We start from the raw sequence: 18,709 nt of genomic DNA, 5'->3' as shown, positions 1-18,709 counted from the left end.
TTTCCAGCTCCATCCATGTAAACATGAAGGAGGTAAAGTCTCCATCTTTCTTTATGGCTGCATAGTATTCCATGGTGTACATATACCACAGTTTATTCTAAAATTAATTTTTTTTTCTTTCAAAGAATTCTGAATCATTCCAAAGGGCTACATTTCGGGTCCTTTCTTAGTTTTATTTTCTGAGCCAAAAGACAAGTACTAACATCATACATTCAGCTCTTGAGCAGGGTTATTTGAAGTTGTACACCCAGAATAGATAGATATTGGCGAGAGTCCATGTGGGCATGTACGTTGACATAACTTCACATGGAAGCTGGCTTTTCAGAAGACGCAACTTAGAAGAAGAGTGCAGGTTTCACCGGGGTCCCAGGAGATTGGTGTCCTCCTGCCATTTTCCCTCCCAGCACTCTTCAGTTTCTTTCACAGGCTACTAAAATCAGAAGGGACCTGAGGGCTCCCATAGTCTGAGGCCTGCACTCCGCAGGTGTTTTTATTTCCATCTGATTGGTATATGTGCTTTGTTCTCTATAACAGGTATGTTTCTAAAAGTTTGCACACCAGTTCAATCTTGAAGAATTGAATTGATTTTTTAAAAAAATACCATGACAGTGATCACATGAAGCAGATCACAGTAGGTCTTTCAGGGGAACAAATATTGAACCCAACCCCTGGGCTAGAAACAGCCTCTGCAGGGCAGCCATACATCCTGGTGCTGCTATTCCAGGGCAGGAGGGTGGTGCTCTGTGCCAGGGAGCATGTCACGGGATGATGGAATAGCAGTCTATAGCCTTATCATTTAACAGCAAACCCGTCCCTGAATCCGTGGGGGCCTTGCTCTGCGGCTGTTGCTCCTATGTTGATGTCTGTTGTGCAGAAGAAACTCTTCTGTCTTTTAGGGGCAGAGCTGGCCTTCCATATACACAGGATCAACCAACCATGATCCAAAACAAAAATTTTTTTTTTGAGACAAAGCCTCACTGTGTCACCCTTGGTGGAGTACTATGGCATCTTAGCTCATAGCAACCTTAAACCTTTGGGCTCAAGAATTCCTTTTGCCTCAACCTCCCAAGTAGCTGGACTGCAGGCACCCACCATAACACCCAGCTAGTTTTTTCTGGTTTCAGTAGAGATGGGGTCTCGCTCTTGCTCAGGCTGGTCTCAGATTTCTGAGCTCAAGTGATTCTCTTGCCTCACCCTCTCAGAATGCTAGGATTACAGGCATGAGCCACTGTGCCCGGCCTTACAAAATATTTTTTTAAATAAATTTAAAATAACAATAGAAACAATAAAAATAATACAAATTTTTTTTTTCTTTGAGACAGAGTGTCACTCTGATATCCTGACTAGAGTAGAATGGCATCATAACTCCCACCAACATCAAGTTCTTGGGCTCAAGAGATCCTCTTGCCTCAGTTTTTTCTTTTTTGTCAGTAGAGACAGGATGTCACTATTGCTGAGGCTCATCTCAAACTCCTGAGCTCAAGCATTCCACCCACCTTGGCTTCTCAGAGTGCTAGGATTACAGGAGTGAGCCATTGTGCCTGGCTGCACATTTTAAAATACAGTATTATAGCTACTTCTATAGCCTGCATTGTATTAGGTTTTATAAGTAATCTAGAGATGGTTTAAAGTATACGGGAAGCTCTGTGTGAGTTATATGCCAATACTCTGCATTATTTTGTATGAGAGACTTGAGCATCTGTGGATTTTGGTATCCCCGGGGATCCTGAGTGTAACTGATCTTCTGTGAATACCAAGAAATGACTGTATTTCTTCTTTATTTATTTACTCCACCTGTGTCCTATTTAATTGTGTATGCATGTGCAGGGCCTCCCAACAATCTGAATGTGTAGGATTTTTGTCTGTTTGAGGATTTTATTCCATTGCAGTCATAGTTGGACCAATAACATGCCCATTTCAAGCCAGACTTAATTTGTCTCATTTATCCCTTCCACTCTGTCCGGGTCAGGAAAAGTGAATGCTAGAATGTGACACTTGTAATTGATCATAAAAAGGTGGCTGGATATTTTTTTGGTGACATAGAGCTGACTGGAGCAGCCGGGTAATTGGGAAATGGCATGTGAAATTCTCTTGTAATATATACATAGATCCGTTTCTGCATTCTTCAATATGTTCTAATGAGCTGTTTGTTTATCCTTGCCTGTGTCAAGCTGTTTAATTAGGGTAGATACATAGTATGTTTTTCTATCTCCTCTGACCTTCAGAAGCCTATTGCCTATTTTTCTCTACTTAACTCATTTAGAGAAATTTAGGCTATGCTTCCTGTGTTTCATCGTCTATTGATATCCGCATTGTTTAAGTAAATATTAACAGATGCAAACAGTTGAGTTTCGGAGGGAGGAACAGCTGACATCAAGGGTAAACATTAAAAATTTTCCAAAAAGTATATTGATTAATACTCTTTAAAATGCCTTTTCAGATAAGGAAGAATTAAATATTCATATCACTAAAATAAATATGCCTTGCTTAAGTTTTCTTTAAAACTTGGCAATAAAGCAAATGTCTACTGCTAGGCTTCCATTAATTTACATGACATCATTAGAGCTGAGTTCCAGTAGGGAAATATTTTGGCTCGGAGACACAGAAGTCATGTTTAGGATTTTCAAGTTGTTTTCAGTGTTGCTTTTAAGAGGAAAAAGTTTGGGTAAACTGTACATTTTCTAATCAAAATAATACAAAAATATGGTAATGTTTTGTATTTGGAAAATTGCTCATATAGAAGATACGTGGTACTGTTAGCCCCAGCCTGTCTTGGGGGAGGAATAAATACGATGAATCACTACCTTGCCCTTTAAATGCAGCCTAGATATACAGCAGCTCTCCTTTCTTCTCATTAGTGTCAGACACTTCTACCAAGTCAGCCTTCCCTTGGAAACCCCCGTCGCCTAACTCCCTGCAGATTTGAGCTGGTTAATAAATGGCGACAGCCCTACCTCCTCTGCTCTAGCACCTTTTATCTAGACAGGCCTCCCACACAGTGATGTATCAGTGAACCCTGGAAGGGTCCGTTCTCATCTTTAGCTTCCTTTGCTGCTGGATCTCTGGAGGAATATACTGGCGGGTGACTAGGGGCAGGCCTGGGAAGGCGATTTCTCAATGCTAACCCTTGTACTTTTTGAGTTTTTGAAGCATACAAATGTATTCTCTTCAGAATCTGGAATAATTTGGAAAAAAATACAAGAAGATGTTAACAAGGTCAAAAACAAACATTTAAAAGCAAAACTAAAGGATCTATTCCCTGAGTCCTCAATCTGTAAATGAGGATTCCATGTGGTGGCTTTTCTTAAATAATTTGTTGGTGCTAAAACTAATTAGGGACCTCTCACCTTTTCATGCAAGAGAAAATACCTCTGCTGCCTGCGTCCTAGAACGCATGTTTGATCTGTAGCAGTGAGGAACTGTGATGATCCACTCTTTCACCTAATTCCCGAGGCTATTCCCCGCCCCCCCCCCCCCCCCCCCCCCCCCGCAGTATTTTCCAGATAGCTCTTCAGAAATGGAATGCATCTTAGGGCCTTGAAAAAAGTGGGGGCAAATGGTCCCCAGAAGAATTCATCCTGTGCCTTGATGGGGCCCAAGTTTAACGTAAATCACCTTTGATCCTTCAAGCACTTGCTGCTTATCTGGCCACATCCTGCGTTTTCTGCCCCCAGCAGCTGCCCGCTCAGTCCACCGTAGAAAACCCAAAAGTCCATTTAAAAGGCAAGGCATTATTAGATAAGGTCACTACATTCTTGACTGTCATGGCAAACAGAAGCCATTTTCTTTCCATATTAAATGGAATTTTTTATAGTACAAAGTCATTTTTGAAATTGTAAAGACCAATTGCATGAGACATCAAATTTCATCTAAAAACTAAATTTTAAAATGATCACTGCTAAGAATGAATGACTTTAATACCCTAGATATTTTTTTTTGACAATTTTTTTAAGGTGTTAACATGCACCAGACTTATAATCAGGAGAGAATATCACTTTTTAAAAATAAACTTTTACTTTTATAAGTGATATTTTTCAAATGTGAGAAAATATCATATATTTTTTCATTAGCTTATAAATTATTGGCTTATTATATTAAGGGATACTGTCAAACATTCAAAGAATCCTTGAATTGAAGCTCTTAGAGTCTCAATGGGCCTCAAGAGAGCCTTGGCATAATGTCTTACAGGAAAATCAGGATATTGACTAAATGTATATATGGCAATGATATATTTTATTTAAAATTCAGATACATAGCAATAAAGATTAAGAAATATAGCAGAGCTATATTTTTTCTTTAGTTTTCACATTGTTTAAATGTTATATTGAGACGGAGATAGATACACACACACACATACATAGTTGACCCCTTGAACAACGCTGGGGTTAGGGACATTGTCCCCGTGCAGTGGAAAATCCACGTATAACTCCTGATTCCCAATTAATAGCCTCCTTTTTACCAGAAGCCTTACTGATAACATAAACAGTTTATTAAAACATATTTTGTTCATGCATTATATATTGCATTCTTTTAATAACATAAGATAAGAGAAGAGAAAAGCTTGTTAAGAAAATCCTAAGAAAGAGGAAGTATATTTAGCGTTCATTAAGTGAGCGGAGATAGCATAAAGTTCTTCATCCTTATCTTTGTCCTATTCAGTAGGAGGAGGAGGGCTTGGTCTTGTTGTCAGGGGCGGCAGAGGCAGAAGAAAATTCATGTGTAAGTGGACCCATGCAGTTCAAACCCATGTTACGCCAGGGCCAAGTGTATCTAGATACTTACATTGTTAAGCAATGATCTCATTCTACACTTTCTTGGGGTATTCCTGTCCTATATAGATTTACAGATAAGGTGAACCACTCTTTCAACTTCTAAATACGCTTTTCAACTTCTAAATAAACATGTGACACAGCAGGACCTATACTTGAGACTGCAGTAAAAATTAATTAAGGAGTCCCCTTAAGGAACTTTCCCTCCATAGAATGGGAAAGTTGCTTTTGGAGTGGAATTGCCTTTTCATGGATGCTCTGTTCGCTTGCTACCTGGACAAAAACTAAAAAGAGTTGTAAGATGCAGCATGAGCCCCTAGAATCAAAAGCATGGCTCCGGTTTGGGAATAATAAGAGCCCAGCCAACTGTGGGTCCTGGCCTTTCAGGCAGAACAAGGAACTGTGATTAAACAGAGCTTCTTCATGTGTTTAACCTATGTGTGTGTGGCATGACAGTGAAACTCTTTTAAACTCTTTGAAGGGAGAATGAATTATTTTGGATTTCTTTCTATATCAAATAGGGAGGTACAAGAAAGTAATATTTCAGGCAGTGCTTGTGGCTCAAGGAGTAGGGCACTGGCCCCATATACCGGAGGTGGTGGGTTCAAACCCAGCCCCTGCCAAAATCTGCAACCAAAAAAAAGAAAGAAAGAAAATAATATTTTACTTTGTGAGTAATTATGAATTTTATATTATCTGAATGAATTTACAGGAAGATAAGTAAATTCTTCCTTTTTTTGTTTTTTGTTTTTGAGACAGTCTCACTTTGTCATCCTCAATAGAGTGCTGTGGTATTATGACTCATAGCAACCTCAAATTCTTGGGCTCAAGTAATCCTCTTGCCTCAGCCTCCCAAGTACTGGAACTACAGATGCCGCCACAATAGCCAACTAGTTTTTGTTTTTTTATTTTAGTAGAGATGCTGGGGGAGGGGGTGGTAATCACTTTTACTTGGGCTGGTCTTGAACTCCTGGCCTTAAGCAATCCTCCTGTGTTGGGCTCCTCCCAGAGTGCTAGAATTATAGGTGTGGGCCACCAAGCCCAGCCTAAATTCTTAAAAATTAAATTATGTGACAGAACGTGGTGGCTCATGCCTGTAACTAGGAGACTGAGATAGGAGGATTGATTGAGCTCAGGAGTTCGAGACCAACCTGAGCAAGAGAATCACCTGAGCCCAAGAATTTGAGGTTGCTGTGAGCTCTGATGCCATGTCCCTCTATTAAGGGGGACAGAGTGAGACTCTGTCTCAAAAAAAAATTAAATTGTGGGCCTGGCAGGATTGCTCATGCTATAATCCTAGCACTCTGGGAGGCTGAGACAGGAGGATTGCTTAAGGCCAGGAGTTCAAGACCAGCCTGAGTACAGGCAAGACCCACAGCTCTACAAAAAATAGAAAAAAAAAATAGTCAAGTGTGGTGGTACATGCTTGTAATTCCAATTACTTGGGAGCCTGGGGCAGGAGAATTGCTTGAGCACACTGTGTATGCTTTTCTAGTCACTTTTAAAAGTTTGAGAAGAAACAGTGGCAATCAAAGTGTAGCCTGGGAATGTGAAATGCTTAACCAAGTTTCTAGTTATTCCCAAATCCAGTTGTGTTAATGCCTAAAATTTACTATATAGGGGTCTCTTGCAGAGATAAAATGTGTTCTTTGATTTTAAATGATTATACGGAGCTCTGAGTCCACCACTGGGGGAGGAGAAAAACATTCTATCTAATGTAGAAGGGAGAGCTTGTGGCCTTCCTAGCTTAGCGTCCGGGTGGGAGGGAATTCTGCGTGATCAGGAGGCAGAGAGAAGGCCCCTGTGACTGGAAGGGTGACATTGCCTTTGTTTAACGAACACAGGGGTGGAGGTCCCCACCATGCCCATGGTTATGGTCAGGAGGAGATAAAGAGCTGAACTCAAAGAGAACACATTCCTTCTTGAGTAACAGCTTGTTGGCTAGTTTTGGAAAGCTTGACATATCTGATTTTTATTTTGATGTTTGGAAATTCCAACATACAAAGGTAATAAAAAATCCCCTGTATCCATCCAGCATCTTCTCCAGTTAGCAGTTTGTGGTCGATCTTGTCTTAGGTCTTTCATTGTTCATTTGTATTGCTTAGATCCATTTAACACAGTAACATTTATTCAGCACCACTCCAGATGAGGTTCTGTATTCCCCGAGTATATAAAAGTGGATAAGAACAATTCTCCCCTCAGCTTCTCACCATCTAACAGCAGCGGCACGCCTGTGCAAAGAGTACACATGTGAGCAGTCGGGGTGTAACCAAAGGTTACAGGAACACAGAAGTGAGAGCCATCAACGCTTCCCGGAGCAGGGGAGAAAGGGGAGTCTGGCGAACTCAGGGAGTAAGACTGAACAACGTGGAGATGGAAGAGAGATAAGGAAAGAAGGAAAGCATGAGCACAAACGCATTTGGGGGGCAAATGATCGGAGCTTAGACAATTGGGGTTCATGATAGAGCTATAGCTAGAAACATAGCTTGCGCCACGTTCTAAAAGGCGCAGTTGCCACTGTAGGAAATTTAAATTTTATTTTGTAGGAAATGGGAACTAATACAAAGCTTCTAAGAAAGAACTAGAATGGGCCAGGTGAGGTGGTTCATGCCTGTAATCCTAGCACCCTGGGAGGCCAATATGGAAGGGTCCACTGAGCTCAGGAAGATAGAAAAATGAGCCAGGCATTATGCTGTATGCCTGTAGCTGGGTCCCAGCTACTCAAGAGATTGAGGCAGGAGGATCGCTTGAATCCAAGAGTTGGAAGTTGCTGTGAGCTAGGCTGATGCCATGGCTCTCCTGCCTGGATAACAGAGTAAGACTCTTAAAAAGACTCTTAAAAAGAAATAAAGGGAGGGAAGGAGAGAGGAAAGAATGAAGGGAGAGAAGCAAGGAGGGAGGGAGAGAAATGATGGGGTTAATATGTTATAAGGCTAAAATTCAAGCATAGATTTGATGGAGGGAGCTTGAGATGGAGAAACCGGTCAGCAGACTGATGAGCCACCCAGGGCAGGTGAGCGTGCGGGGACAGAAGACAGAGGGGAGGGCCAAGTAGAGCTGCACGTACGTGGAATCACAGAAGTCGCCTGAAGAGCCAGACCAGATGAGGCTTTAGGGAGAGGCTAGCTTTTGACCTTGATCTTGAAGATGGAAACAAAGAGAGGGAATTACAGTATTGAGGAAGAGAATGTTCAAAAGCACCGGGCTACAAAAATCCAAGGCATGTTTAGGACCTGCAGGGAGGGAAGTGCCGCCAGCTAGCTGGCCAGCAAGCTGATTGTGCAAGTAGAGCCAGCCAAAGTGGCCAGGACATTAATGACTCCAAGACGGGGCAATCGAGGCAGGACTTGCTGACTTACGGGACATGAAGGATAAAAGAGGGACATGAATTGCAAAGCTGAGGTTTCTAGGCTAAAAATATTTTAAAAGGTAAGACATCAAACAAAATAGAGAGTGCGAAGGCAAGTTAACAAGAAAAGCTTTCTGGACACGCTTAGTAAGAATGTAAGTAAGATGTTCTGGTCACGGCAGAACATCTGGGTGGAAATCCCCAGCAGGTGCTCAGAAGTCACATCCAGAAGGTAGACTGGGGGTCAGCCATCCCAGGTGATGGGAGGCTGAAGCTAATGAAATGACTATTCGTTGTTTTCCTTTTATAGAACTACAGAGCAGGTATGACCTAAATCCCATGGTGAAACATCTCACTCTGCTTAGAAGGGGTTAGAACGTGACTCTCAACAACAGGGATGTTTCGTATATTGATTGCCCTGTAACCTGAAGGATATAACCAGCATTTTTTATGCAAGGGTCATCTCTGGTTTCCAAGGTAACATGTATGACAGTATTCTGTTATAACAACTTTAATGACTCAAAGCCCAGCAATCGAGGCAGGACTTGTCGACTCTTTCAACATGGAGGGTGAAGGAGCGAAGTGAATGGCAGCTTGTCAGGAGGATTAGTTCCGCTGGGGGACTCTCGAGCTGACTTCAGCCACAAACATTACCATGCCTCATGCGGCTCACTGAAAGCAGAGTGCGCTCCTCATACCGCAGACTCAAAAGTTTCTCTTTCTTACTCCAGGTTTCATCGTCCGTAATGAAACATGAGACTATTTCGAGACATAAACTGATCATCTTTGGGGGAAGCCCTGCTTCCTGAACACCTGATATTGCACTGGGATTGGAACGTGTGTGTTTCCCTTTAACTTCTGGTGAAGGAAGTGTGTGACTCGGCTGTGTTGCAAAGTGCTCCTCACCTGTGCGGCCCAGATGGGGCCAACAAGCAAAGGGAGGATGCGGTGACCCTCGCGGCCTGGATTGTGCATGGTAGGGGACACCATGGTTACATCAGTTATTCTTCATCAAGAGTTTTAATCAAAGAAGATGAGCAGAAGACAATCGCCGGCTATACCAGAGAGCCAAATTTTATAATGCAGGTTCAAGAAAAATAAGAGATTGGAATTGGTGGGCGTGGGAAAGGGGTAGGAATTACAGACCAGAAAGGAAAAGAAATATTTCATTATGTTAATGAAGAAAAGAGAAAATTGACACGTAAATGTATTTTTGAAGTAGGCGTTTGGTAGCTGAGAGCTTATTAAGGGACTTGGGAATCTAATTATTCAGCATGGATTCTTTAAAGACTTGATCCTAGAAGAATATTCTTGTTTCACCATTTTGTTGGTACAGTGCAGTACCATTATTTTATGTTGTGCCAGTGAATCCAATTGCCAGAAACGTCTGAATGTTTTCATGCATCTTTTTCTTAAATGCAAGAGGCTTCTATTGACTCTTAACAAGCATGCCTCCCCAAATTGTGTTGCATGCTTTAAATAGCATAGCAATACACACTTGACCTTTTTTTATACTCCTTTCCTAGTGTACCAACCTTCCACCAGGAGAGCAAGACCGGGAATAAAGGCAGATGTAATATGACCCTATAAACTGCAGCAAGCTTCAGAAGTCAATCTTTTGCTCTTTCCCTGTCTTAATTATCTTCAATGTCAATGCACCCACACTTGTTCTAACGGAGATAATATTGACAGTCATTACACCCTTTTAAAAACCCGGAACCCAGCGTTAAAATGTAAGCAAGATGTACAAATGTGCTGCCTGTGGTTAGTTCTGAGTGGGAATGCAAAGGACCAGTTATTTTTCAGTGCTGCATTTAAAAAAAAAAAAAAAAAAGTTGGGTTGCTGCTATTTAAAAAATTAAAGCACAGAGATCAAAATAATACTCACTCAAAGGCTCCATAGAACACAAAGTTTCTGCTATGTGGGGTGTGAGGAAAACCCTGTCTTGTAATTTAAGAATCTGCAGGCAGCATCCATACATGTAGTACAGTATTCACTTTCAGTGTAAAGCAATCAGTGAGACTGAAGTCATGGAAGGTGTCCCTGTGAGCCTACAGTCAGTATTGTTTACATGAAGAGCCCTCTGTAGTTGCTTTGCTGTTTTCCATGGAGTCATGAGCACAGCATGACTTCTGCTCCCAAATGCATAGGACCATGTATAAATACTACCTGGCATTCAGTTGTCCTTTCAGTTGTTTGGTCCCCAAACACATGAAATTTATAGCAAGGCAACACCTAAGTAGACCTTATTTTATTCTCAGAGCCTGGACTAGAATTTTCTAATATTTCTCTGGTTCATAACATGGAAGACCATAATTTTCTATTTCAACTCACACGTAAGCATTTAATCTGGTGGATACATTTAGATCTGCCACTCATTGGTGTTTTGAAGAACCATTTGAAATTGAATGATTTTGTTTACAAAGTTGTTATCTGGCTTAGAAGCCCATTGGTTAAAAAAGAACAAACCTTTTTTAGCCCCAGTTGGCCAATTATCAAAACCCAGAATCATTTTATAACTAAGAAAAGTAATCAGGATTCTCATGGCTGTCGTTGCCCTCAGCTATGTGCATTAATGAAATAAACCTGGAGTCTGCACTATAGTCATTTCACTGACAGGGTGAGACATGCTTTTGCTTTGAAAAACATTTTTCTGTATGGCCAAGTATCTGTTTCTGCCTGAAGTCTTGTCTATCTTAAAGTGTTTTAATCCCGCCATAAAAAATGAACTTATTCTAATTTTTTTTTCCAAAGTCATCCTTTTCCTTATGATATTTTATTGTATTATCATTTTAGTGTCTTGGGGGAAATACCAAAAAATATGTTTCTTTTAATTTTCTATGCTTATGATCTTTGATCACTTTTTAAAACATTTTAATCACAAGGCCTCTCTATAATGGTAAATAGGATACATTATCGCCATTTTATCACTCAAGATGCATGTCCTAGTAAGTTTCCAGCTGGTTGATAAAAGGAACCATTTTTTTTCCCCACTAGTGGTGTGTATGCTGCAATTTCTTTATTCTCTATGATGAGATACTCCTAATATAAAAAGTAAAAATCTGGTTTTCATTGTATATGTGAGATTTCTGAACTACCCACAGCTTTTCTTCAGACTCATTGACGCATTTAGAGAAAATTTTGTAAGTTAGAAGATTAAAAGTAAAAATTAAAAAAAAAATAACTAATCACTGGTAGGCTACTATTTAAGTAATTGGAACTACCAATTATTTCATTAGAATGATTCATTAAATTAAAACTATGTTAAGAATTAAAGGATTATGAGCCAAACGGTATTTTACAGGATACAGCTCTGTTTTAATAGTGCATTCTAAAAGACAGAGACGCTGCGTATCACCACCAGCGGCCCAGCCAGAGGTCTCTTGCCTGGCAGCCCCAAGAGGATGTAGGGTTTGGACCACCCACCATTTAATCATGCCCCTGCCTACTGTCAGTATTTTGCCAATCCAGCCAATAAGTGAACAGTCTATAAGGAAAATAAATATGTCTGGGAACTGCACTTCTTTTTGGAGTTGGAGTAACACAATTCCAGATTTTCCACTACTTAAAGTATGGCATTAGTCTGACATAGAGGAAGTGAGTGGGTTTTCCTGAGTGCCCGAGATGTGATTAAGGAAGAAAACAAACCGTCTTCAGGAAGGTCCCAGAGCTAAAGCAAAGTGACCCTCCAATCAAAAGGGACAAATTTAAAAAAAAAAAAAAAAAAAAAAGAAGGGGGTTAAAAAAGTGATGCTGTCCATCTTTTTAAAAGGAGGACAAAAAGCACCAATACTAAGGTAGCAAGAAGATGCACGGTGGCCCTTGTCAGGTCATTACCAGACAGTCTGACAAAATTAGTTCTCTGGTGACGAGTGTTCATTTGGGGCAGCTTGCCTGACAATTTCCTACGTGTGTGAAGTGTCTTGCATTTTTTTATGTTAGGTAGAATTCCTTAGATTATTTCACTGAAATCTATAATATTCAGCAAACTATTTAGGGTATTTGAACGGCTATTTTAAATAGAGGAAAACACGAACACATCTGTCTCTTTGAATTACACAGAAAAATGGACTTTCTGGTTCATCTTCATGTGCTTTCGGAGCATAACCAGTCGACTCACTTACCTTTCTCTAATTCTAGTAAATATGTTCTAGTAGTAGGAAGTTCTTACATGTAAGTAAAAACATATTGAAGGAAATAGAAGAATTGAATACGTTCTTCAGAAATCAACCAAATATTGAAAATGAGAGATGAGTCCTTATAATCCAGGTCAAAAAAAAAAAGTCAGATTTTACACCCTACAATTAATTCACTGCTGGATTGGCAAATATTTATATATATCCTATATACCGGTATATACTAGCTTACTCTTAAAAGACAAAAAAATCTGCATTTCCACTGTATATCCTGACATCTACCACATTGACATGCAACAGGCATCTTATTTATGCTTTATGGAGTCAGACACAACTTTCAAGAATTGTAGAAAAAGGCTGTCTTGTTGCCACAGAGTAGTAGTACATCCACATTCAAGCAGTGAGAGCTTTCCTTTATACCTTTCTCAATTCAAAAATGTCTTCAGTCTTTTCTTACTCTTCGTCTTTGTCTTACCAAGTTGTGATTCGTTGTGGTCCCAGTAGCAAATTTCACAGAGCAAGAAATCTTCCTCAGAGTAGGTGGACAGAATTAAAATAGTGCGAGGTATGTGAATTTATGTCATTTTCCTCAGCACAAAAGAACTGTCTTGAGCATTTCTAAAAATTTCAATCATGTGAAGCCTAGCCTTCCTAGCAAAAGTGTGTGTTAGACTTTGAGATAAGAGTGAATTTCTTCACATCATTAGAGTATGGGTAAAGAGTGAGGAACCCCATTAGATTCAATTTATGGACAAATTGTCCCTTGGCCTCCTGAAATAGCTAATCTTTCACTATTGAGTGTTTGCTCCGTACTTCCTGCTGGGATAGCCGAGCTTGTTTTACTTGACAAAGCAGAATGAATTTGGGAAAAGCGATGTAGAAGAAATCATCGAATTAATAGGGACATCTTTCTGATAATTAAAACCCAGGTTTCAAAGAGGAGTGTTAGAGACCAGTGGTGGTGAGGACGAAGGTAGAATACCCTCCAATCATTCTCGTTTTCACTGTCCATTTACTTTTTGTAATCATTAAGGCTAAGGTCTATATAGACATGGAAAGCACCATTAGCATTTCTGGGAAGCAGCTTTTTTTGAAGACAAGGTCATCCCAAATTAAGAAATCTCATTGTGTACATTGTAAAGTTTCTGGAAAAAAGATGGAGACTCCTGTGGCAGCTGTTCCCACCTAAAGCCAACCCTATAAGAAAGGATCACTTTCAGTTATGGTAGGATTTACTGCACACATAATGTCAGCTTGTCGAATTGCTAGCACAGCTGCACATATGAGCAAAGCACTGTTGGTCATTGTTTCTTGGTGGGGGTGCTCTTGGCATTTGGAGCTGGGCAATTCGTTGCTGCCCAGAAATGTTCCATGCATCGCCAGATGTTTAATGTCCTAGGTCCCCGCTGATGCAATGCCTGTAGCATTCCCAGTTGTTATAAACTTCAAAAGTAGAAAGCCTTCCCTCACGATCAACTGCCCTTCCCAGAAGGGTGGTACCACCTCCCCTGAATACCACTGTCTACTGCAACTTGAGCACACAAAAGAAGTGCCTACCCCCAAATCTTGTCTCTGCTGCCTTGCATTTATTTCTTTGGGCCCTGAATTCCGTTGTTCAAGCCTCTGCTTCATCGTAGCTTTACATTTGCTAGTTCTTCAGGGAGGAGGTTACCAGGCAGCCTGGGCAGTTTAGTGACATAGTGACTTGGCCTGGTCCCTGTATATACTTAAAGGAGAGATGTTGCGTGAAGCAAGCCTTTTTTTTTTTTTCTGCCTCACAATTTTGCTTTAGAACTACAGTAGTGGTCATAGTCCTTGTCAGCGTCCTGAGGATTGTTGCATGGGTTGAACACAAACACAACGACTAACAGTCCCCATAAGCAAAGCTGGTGGGCTTTGGAAAGAAATCACCCTCAGATTTCACCTGGGAATGCTGCAGCCCATGAGTTCCGAATCATCCTATTAATGAAGCATTTAATCCACATGCCAATGCTTGAATTCTCCCTGCATAGACATAGTCACGCGGTTCAACTCCTCTAATGAGATTTGTGAATACTGCACTATGACGGAGATGGGGATTAACTGCGGATTGCGTGCATATGGTGCGGACTTCCGTGATGGTCACGCAAAACGCATTTTACCTACGTGAAACAATACTAAACTGTACCCACAGCACAGAAACGCATTGTTGGGCTTTTTATCACCCAAACGGAATGGCAAATACGTCTTGAAATTATTTGGCTCGAGTGTGGCTAGGGGAATGGAATTAATTTAGCCACTATCATTTTTTAAAATGTTAAAATTTCTGAAATGTTTTGGAGGTGGAACAACTCAGAGTCAATCAAGGTGGTCACATTGTCAACTTTTAGATGGTGCTTCAGAATTCTTATCTTTTTTAATGCAGTATTTTTTTTTTTAAGAAAAAATTGAAAGGCGTAAAGGAGGCAGAATGCCACTCCACCCTCAGGTCAATTTTATGGTATATTAAAATGCCAATAATATTTGTACCACTTGCCAATTCGGGGGGCTTTTCCCTTAATGAATGCTTTTGTTCTAGTTATGATATTAGCGTGCTTCAAGAGCCTCCGTGATGAGAAATTGCCACTGCAATGCTAACTAGTATTCGGAAATAATCAGAATGAATCGAGGGTTAAACCACTTTCATCCTTTAAAATATAGGCACTAAAGTCTCTTTTTTTTCTTTTCTAAATGTTTCTTCCATGGCTTAGAAATGTGCCGGTGTGTTCAAAACATTCTGAAACAGATTTTGTACCTACTAAAAAGTCAAACGAGTCCTTTATTTTGTTCTGTGTAAAGGTGATTTTTCAATAACAGACTATAGGCGTTCATTCGGTTAAAGTGGCGAGGATGGTAAGGCGTGATCATTGCCAGACTGACTGAATGATTCCTGATTTCCAGCGAGTGAGCTAGTCCTATATATTACACAGGTATAATATCTGTGAGTGTAAATAACTGGAACTACCCACTGATTCCCACGGCAGTTTCTCTTTCGTTGTTGTTCTGATCTGTACTGTATTATGGTATGTGGGTATAGATATCTACAGGTATACACACATATGTACATGTATTCCACTATTGTAACCTGAAAGAAAGACTCTGTATTCTCTTTTTTTAAAATTCTGTACCAGTGTTTGTGTTATTTAAAAAGCAAAATTATGCTCTATTTAGTTGTATAATATGATAGGCTACCTTGCTGTGCACAATTCCAAGTGCCTTAGAACATTGGTTAGCTTTCCTAAGTATATATAAATGCATATATGTATAAAATTGGGAAGAGTTACCTCAATAAAATCATTGGGAGATCCCAGTTATAGTTTGTTCCAATTTCTCTTATATTCAGAGAGTGCTCAGTTTGGGTGGGTGGGGGGGTTGTTTTTTGTGGGGTTTTTTTTTTTTTTTTTTAGACAGAGTTTCACTATGTTGCCCTCAGTAGAGTGCCATGGCATCACAGCTCACAGCAACTTCCAACCTCCAACTCTTGGGCTTAAGCGATTCTCTTGCCTTAGCCTCCCAGGTAGCTGGGACTACAGGTGCCTGCCACAACACCCAGCTATTTTTTTTTTTGCAAAGAGAAAGTTCTTTTAATAGCCATGGGGGGGACTGTCCACCTTCAAATGTGAGGTCAGTGGAGCAGCCTCTCAGTCAGGGCTAGTTCCATTTTTATTATATACATTAAAAGGGGGTGGTAGCAGGAGGTAGCAGAACCCTTATGTCATAGTGGTTCCTGGGCTTGCATCTTCTAAGCAAACTATTTCTTTAACTACCTTAATTTCATTGATTTACTTATTACTTTTGTTTTTATTAAGTCATTTGTACACAGATCATAAATACATTTATCCCACTATGGGATTCAATGTGTTGATTATTTGTACAAATTGGAGTGCCTACATCCTACTAATCAATAAAGTCTTAACCTCATTTACCCAATTACAGGATTAAGGCATTTGTGTTCTACACCCAATAGATCCAACTTGTACTTGCAATATGCTCCAACCAGCTATTTTTGTTGCAATTCTCATTATTGTTTAGCTGGACCGGGTCAGTTTTGAACCCCACCAGCCTTGGTGTATGTGGCTGGTGCTATAACCACTGTGCTATGGGCACCAAATGCTCACTCTTTCTATATCAAAAGCTCAGAGTCCTTACCTTTAAAGCAAGGTAAGACAAGTGTCCTGAGTGCCTGTTATTTCCGTTTCTCCTAGCCTTTTAACATGGCTTTTGAAGTAAGGGCTTATGATTTGTACTTTTTATGTACAATATCTGTCTAAAGAATTACTGCTTTTAACAGCAACTTACAATCTACTAAGTATTTTTCAAACTTGCTATCTTTTTATATCTAAGTTCTCTTGCCATTGATGTTTTTACTGCCATTATAATGTGGAGACATAAAAGATAGTCCTATATAGAAAATAAAAAGACTCCCTCCTCATGCTTACTATTTAACGTATCACAAGCAAGAAGAGAGGTTGGAACCATATTATAACCAGAAAAGGAATTGGAATACACTTTTCACATTTCTCAGTAGTTTCAATAGTAACTTCACTTCCTTCAGCTCCAGGACAAGGTCAAAAATATGAGAGGAAAGTTGAAAGCATCATGTATATCATTATCCTAGACAGCAGATGTGTAAACAGAGGGAGACTGGGACCGAGTGTTTTGTGGGTTTGAAAAAATGGCCCCAAATACGCTGTTGCAAATGAACAGTCCATCTCCACGTGGTTGTGGCTTTTCCATTTCTTTCTCAGACAAAACCAGGTTCTACATTGAAACATTACTTTTTAAAACCTAATGGAGGTAAGAAACGATTTTCCATTTTACACAGTGCTGTGATGCATATTTCCAGTGGTTTAGTTTTCACTGGTCTCATCTCAGACATGGAGTATGGAGTTGCTACTGTTAGCCACCCAAATCCTCACTCTGTTGAACTCTTTGCCCTTTAAAGGGTGGTCACTAAGTCTGATCTTGGAAGCTAAGCAGGGTCAAGCCTGGTTAAGTACTTGAAAGGGAGACTGCCTGGGAATACGGGCACTACAGGCTTAAAAAAACAATAGATAAAAATAAAGGATAGTCTCTAATACTAAAACCTGGAAAGGCTAAGAACCTAAAGTTTGCATGAAAATTTGTGCTTTTGCTAAAACAGGCACCGTCTCTGAGGGTTTAATGAAAACAAGTTACAGATAGTGGTTTTTGTGATTAGACAAACATGGCTTGGCCAGGTCAGACAAACCTGTAGGGGGCACTAATTATGGGCAAGAATTGGCCTCTAATTGTTCACATAGCATACTCCACAAAGAAGTTACAGCCATCTTTCCCCACAGTTTGTCTGATACCTCTTTAGATTAGTCCCAGATAACTTTGGGAATCTCAGTTATTACCTCTCTGGGTCTTCCCCAACCAATTCATTCTGTGTCCTGCTGCCAGGCTGGTCTTCCTTGAGGTCACTGTCACATCCTTCTGGCTCAGCATTGGCCAGTAAGTCCCCTTTGCCTACTGAGCAACTTCCAGGCTCTTTAGTCCTCAAGAGCTTCTGTAGTCTAACCACAGACCACAGTTCCAGATTCCACTCCCTTTATTCCACGCTTGGGCCGAACCAAATGAAGCTCATTGTTCCCAAAGTCCATGGTGCACTCTTCTGAATGTTAGAACTTCGATTAAGCCACTGCCTCCAGCTGGAATCCTCCTTTATGGGCTAACATCTCACACATCCCTCTGGGACAAGATTAATATTAGTTACATAGTTTAAATCGGACTTTCATGAAACACTGCAGTTTTTTACAAGTGTTTTAATACTAATATGTAGATTGTCCTAAGAATTATAAACCATAACAAGAAAGTATTACACTTGACTTTGATTTAACATCCATATTCAATTATATACCTTCCCAGGCTTGTTGAAACAAGACAATACAACAAGCAGATCTTAAAACCTCAGGCAAACTAAAATTACTAGATTAACCATTTGCTTAGTGATCAAAAATCTGTGAGTAAGAAGTGTCTCCTAAGTGTGACATACTTCTGGAAGAATCTACCTAAACCACAAAGAGCAGTTTTTCAACCCCTAAATCTCTATATCTACAGCCTTCAGAAAGGACTGGTTTCATGAAACCTGATTCAAACTATTAGTACTGTACATCTTAAACAAGTTTTTTCATCTGATAAATAGAAGGAAGTCCCAAGTTGAAGTTCAACAATCTTTTTCTGGCCTACTTACAATTTTTGCATTTTTTTCATATTCTTTCTGTCCAACCAGACCTAATTCATTTAAACGATATCCAGTTAGATTCTGCATTTGTCTCATATCAGCGTCTAATCTTGTTTTTTCCTGAGACCAAACTCTATAGTTGTGCTCAAGGAGCACAGTTAAATATTTAAACTGAGGCTCGGTGCCTGTGGCTCAAGCAGCTAAGGCATCAGCCACATATACCTGAGCTGG

At 40.1% G+C, this 18,709-nt stretch overlaps 1 protein-coding gene across 2 annotated transcripts in view; it reads left to right on the top strand.

Annotated features, from left to right (window-relative positions):
- PHACTR2 (phosphatase and actin regulator 2) overlaps positions 1 to 10,818 on the top strand; it is a 130,021-nt gene extending 119,203 nt beyond the window's left edge. For both annotated transcript variants that reach the window (XM_023513535.1, XM_023513536.1), the window contains exon 12: positions 8,850 to 10,818. In XM_023513535.1, the coding sequence (XP_023369303.1) occupies positions 8,850 to 8,865 (16 nt within the window). In that variant the 3' untranslated portion in view covers positions 8,866 to 10,818. The remainder of the gene's footprint in view (positions 1 to 8,849) is intronic.
- The last annotated feature ends 7,891 nt before the right edge of the window (positions 10,819 to 18,709 follow it).

The sequence above is a fragment of the Otolemur garnettii genome, unplaced genomic scaffold, assembly GCF_000181295.1.
Source record: "Otolemur garnettii isolate 467f Iridium unplaced genomic scaffold, OtoGar3 scaffold00042, whole genome shotgun sequence".
NCBI lineage: Eukaryota > Metazoa > Chordata > Mammalia > Primates > Galagidae > Otolemur > Otolemur garnettii.
Note: the sequence above shows the minus strand (reverse complement) of the source record. Positions and strands in the feature narration are given on the sequence as shown.